The sequence below is a fragment of the Littorina saxatilis genome, linkage group LG10, assembly GCF_037325665.1.
Source record: "Littorina saxatilis isolate snail1 linkage group LG10, US_GU_Lsax_2.0, whole genome shotgun sequence".
In the NCBI taxonomy this organism is placed as follows: Eukaryota; Metazoa; Mollusca; class Gastropoda; order Littorinimorpha; family Littorinidae; genus Littorina; species Littorina saxatilis.
The window spans coordinates 10,598,681-10,602,853 of record NC_090254.1 but is presented as its reverse complement, the minus strand read 5'-3'; the positions used below and the strand labels follow the sequence as shown (position 1 = coordinate 10,602,853).

Here is a 4,173-nt window from a genome sequence, read left to right as displayed (position 1 = left end):
ACTAGTGTGTCTAGTTTTCTGTTGATCAGTATGTCTGTCGTTCTGTTGGTCAGTATATCTGTCGTTCTGTTGGTCAGTATGTCTGTCTTTCTGTTGGTCAGTATGTCTGTCGTTCTGTTGGTCAGTATATCTGTCGTTCTGTTGGTCAGTATGTCTGTCTTTCTGTTGGTCAGTATGTCTGTCTTTCTGTTGGTCAGTATGTCTGTCTTTCTGTTGGTCAGTATGTCTGTCTTTCTGTTGGTCAGTATGTCTGTCTTTCTGTTGGTCAGTATATCTGTCTTTCTGTTGGTCAGTATATCTGTCTTTCTGTCGGTCAGTATGTCTGTCTTTCTGTTGGTCAGTATGTCTGTCTTTCTGTTGGTCGGTATATCTGTCTTTCTGTTGGTCAGTATGCTTGTCTTTCTGTTTGTCAGTTTGTTTGTATCTATGTTTGTCAGTGTGAATTATATGTTTGTCAGTTTGTCTGTATTTATCTTCCTGTATGCTTGTTATCTGCTTCTTTGTATGCTTGTTGCTGTTGTTCTTTGTATGCTTGTTGCTGTTGTTCTTTGTATGCTTGTTGCTGTTGTTCTTTGTATGCTTGTTGCTGTTGTTCTTTGTATGCTTGTTGCTGTTGTTCTTTGTATGCTTGTTGCTGTTGTTCTTTGTATGCTTGTTGCTGTTGTTCTTTGTATGCTTGTTGCTGTTGTTCTTTGTATGCTTGTTGCTGTTGTTCTTTGTATGCTTGTTGCTGTTGTTCTTTGTATGCTTGTTGCTGTTGTTCTTTGTATGCTTGTTGCTGTTGTTCTTTTCGTGTATCTTTTTGTCTGTCTGTCGTCAGTTTCTCTGTCTCAACAAATATCCGTGATGAATTATTTTTAGATAATTTCTGTCCGTATTTCCTGTTGATTTGAAGATAACTGATATGAAACGGGCCCATGGCAACGAAAACCTGTGACAGTTACTGTATGCGCCAATACAGATTTGTTCAGACTCCTACATGGGATAAGACCATATTATCCTTGGACTTAAACACATACCAACAATCCATAGTGTGACTGCTTCGTGTGCAGAATGGGAATTTTGTTGCTGAAGTAATTTTGTGAATTGGCATTGGTGTCACTAACGAAATTAATTTCAGAAACAAATTCTGCTTCAGCATAGAGAGTAGCCAAAACGTTGCACATGCTATTGTTGGTATGTGTCCAAATGGAAGCAAGTTCTTATCCAACATAAACGCCTTGATCTGCAGTATGTTTCAATAATAATGTTACATTCTTTCTTATGCAATTCTTTTTTTCTCGACATAAATACAACAATATTACCACCAATATTGATACTTAGGCCTACTCTTATTTTGTTGTATTTCAGGGAATGGCGCTATTCTGGTACAATTTTGACCCTTCCATGAAAAAAGATCTGCAGACACACCACGCCGGTTGTCCGGTCATTATAGGTCACAAATGGAGTGAGTCTTGTTGATTTCTTATTGTGTGTGTGTGTGTGTGTGTGTGTGTGTGTGTGTGTGTATGTGTGTGTGTGTGTGTGCGTGTGCGTGCGTGCGTGCGTTCGTGATCATTGAAGGCATTCTGCAGAAAATCGTGAGCTCTGATGTACCTATGTTTGAAAGAAATGGGCTTCATATCGAGCGGTCAATGCATAACACACATTTCGAAGTTAGTTATTAGCTGTGATATCGCTCGACTTTACTGGTCGGCGGCGTGTCGTTGTTAGCCTCACTGTCGGGGGCGCGTAACTCTGTCTCAACCAATGCGAATCCCGACTGAGTTATTTTCGAAGACCATCATATTTTCATTTTCCTCTTGTCTGCTTCGATTTTTTAACTTTACCATATGATTCGTCCATCTTTCAGTTGCCAACAAGTGGATCTGGACGTATGGAAACACATTCAGGCGCAAATGTGGCCCGCGTCCAAGCTCTAAACAGTTGGATATTGAACCACTGATGTACTCCAGTCATAAACACTGTACTCGTCATTGACCATGACGTCAGTGCACGAGTGACGTCAATATATCATGGGTTTATGTCGTCCGTCGATGAAATATTGAAATCACAAAGTGTCTTAGAATGGCTTATACAAGTTATAGAATTCTGACTTCAAAGGGTGTTTTAGTTGAACTGATTCGAATAGAAGGGGTATTACTTTTTTAAGAAATCGACAAGCCTATCAAGGAGGCATAAAAAATGAAAACGGGGCTAACGTCATTAGCTCACACATTCGGTACATAACTAAATACATGAACACACACAAAGAAACGAACGAATAAACAGACAAGCAAACTTACAAACGAATCACTTGAATAATACATGATCCTGACAAGATGTAGAAAAGACAACAATATCCATCACACATCCTCCCAAACCATCTTCCACTCTGAACTAACTTTTCTCAACTTTTGTTGGTTGAAGTGCTAGTTTGTCAGAACAAGAGATGGTCCACAAAGGAGCCTGTTCATATAAGGGGCCCTTCCCCTACTTCTGCAGGTTGTTTAGTCCTTGTCTAGTATTGCTGGATTCTTATTATCGCGTGCATGTGTGTGTGTGTGTGCGTGTGTGTGTGTGTACAAGTGGGTGTGTGTGTGTGTGCAAGTGGGTGTGTACTCGCTCTTCTTGTTGATCTATTGTAAAGTGAAAGTGGTGATCAGTGTTCTGTTCATATTTGGCCTTTTGTTTGCCTGTTTGTTTTTCTTTGTTTGAAAACCAGGCGGTTTAGAACAGTTGGAGTTAGATCTTGACTACCTCCAATTAGTCAGCTTTTGTTTGTGGAAGAAATGTAGGAGAGAAAATGGATGTGCATGTGTATACTTATTTGTTCTGATGATAGGAACACAATGTATCCAGCGTTTTACTTATTTTTAATTTGATCTCCTAAACGTGACATGAAAAACTGAAGGAAAGGCAGTTTAAAAAAAAATACCAGTTCTTCCTGTATTACCCGTGTAAATCGATTGAAAATAGGCCTACTCACGGATGTGTCCAGACGTTTACGTGGGATATAACAGCGTACTTCTACTTTTTCACATACGAAAAATCAACTGTTTTGCTGCTTTCTGTGTAGAGTGGTATTTGTGACCCTCCACCACGAAATGAGTCGCATGTCACCTCGCGCGGTTCTGCGCGAGGCTTAATATAAGTCCGGGGAGTGTCTGGTAACAGTGCGTGGGTCACCTTAGTCACAGGCTTATAACTCAAACAGTTTTTGCTCTTTTCTAAAACGGTTTTCACCACTGGATAGAGCATAAAAAACTCTTCAGGAAAATGTAAAAATATAAAAATCATGCAAAGGTGACATGCGACTCATTTCGTGGTGGAGGGTCACATTTGTTTGCTGAATACATGCAGGTTGTCATGAGACGTATGCGTCATGTAGAAAAATAGGAAAGATCAAAAACAAATCCAGCTCAGCTAAAAAAAAAAAGCAGCTTGCATTGGCTGTACATTTGTTTGTTATTTGTGCCAGCGAAAGGATGTTATTCTCTTTGACTGCTTGAGAAACGGAAGAAAATGTGTCTCACTCTCTGTGAGTGCGTGTGTGCATGTAGACATATTCCAGGGGTCCACCCTTTAGATCTCAGTGCTGTTGCAATACTTGATGGCTTCTAAGAAGCTGTTAAAATACAAATCTGTGGTCGCAAAGACTGATGATATTTATAATTATACAGTATGTGCTGTACCACAGGTTTATGATCTATACTAATTATAATGTAGGCCTACTCCTGGCTGTACTTGAGTGGTCCTTGTAGGAAGGTTTGATTGTATATATATATACATATATAAATCAAAAAAATCCCGCAGTGGGGCACTGCGGTTATGAAATTAAAGGCCCCTCCTGTTTTTGGAACCGCAGGAGCTTTCTAGTTTGCTGTTAGGTAGATTTTTGGTTCCTCTTTCCTGTCATGCTCTCTTTTTCTTCATGAATTCTTTTCTTTTTTCTGCCTTCTTGCTCATTCACCTGTATTTTTTCCAAAAATCTCTTCTCTTGCCGCTTGTCTCGCGATTCATGTATAGTTTAATCTGTTAGTGTTCTGATGTAAGTCCAGCAGTAGATAGGTTAAGCCTATTTTAACATACTGGAAACTGGTAATCTTCCAGTAGGTATTAATTTAGTTTTACTAAAGCCTGCTGGGACACAAGTAATGGGTTAGTGCATTTGTAAACAGGAATCGCTTGACA

General features: G+C 39.6%; 1 protein-coding gene across 1 annotated transcript in view; it reads left to right on the top strand.

Moving 5' to 3' along the window:
* Window positions 1–3,774, top strand: part of LOC138978155 (prolyl 4-hydroxylase subunit alpha-2-like) — a 49,003-nt gene extending 45,229 nt beyond the window's left edge. Inside the window, exons 14-15 of the mRNA XM_070350814.1 lie at window positions 1,351–1,447; window positions 1,853–3,774. Of these exons, the coding sequence (XP_070206915.1) occupies window positions 1,351–1,447; window positions 1,853–1,980 (225 nt within the window). The 3' untranslated portion in view covers window positions 1,981–3,774. The remainder of the gene's footprint in view (window positions 1–1,350; window positions 1,448–1,852) is intronic.
* The last annotated feature ends 399 nt before the right edge of the window (window positions 3,775–4,173 follow it).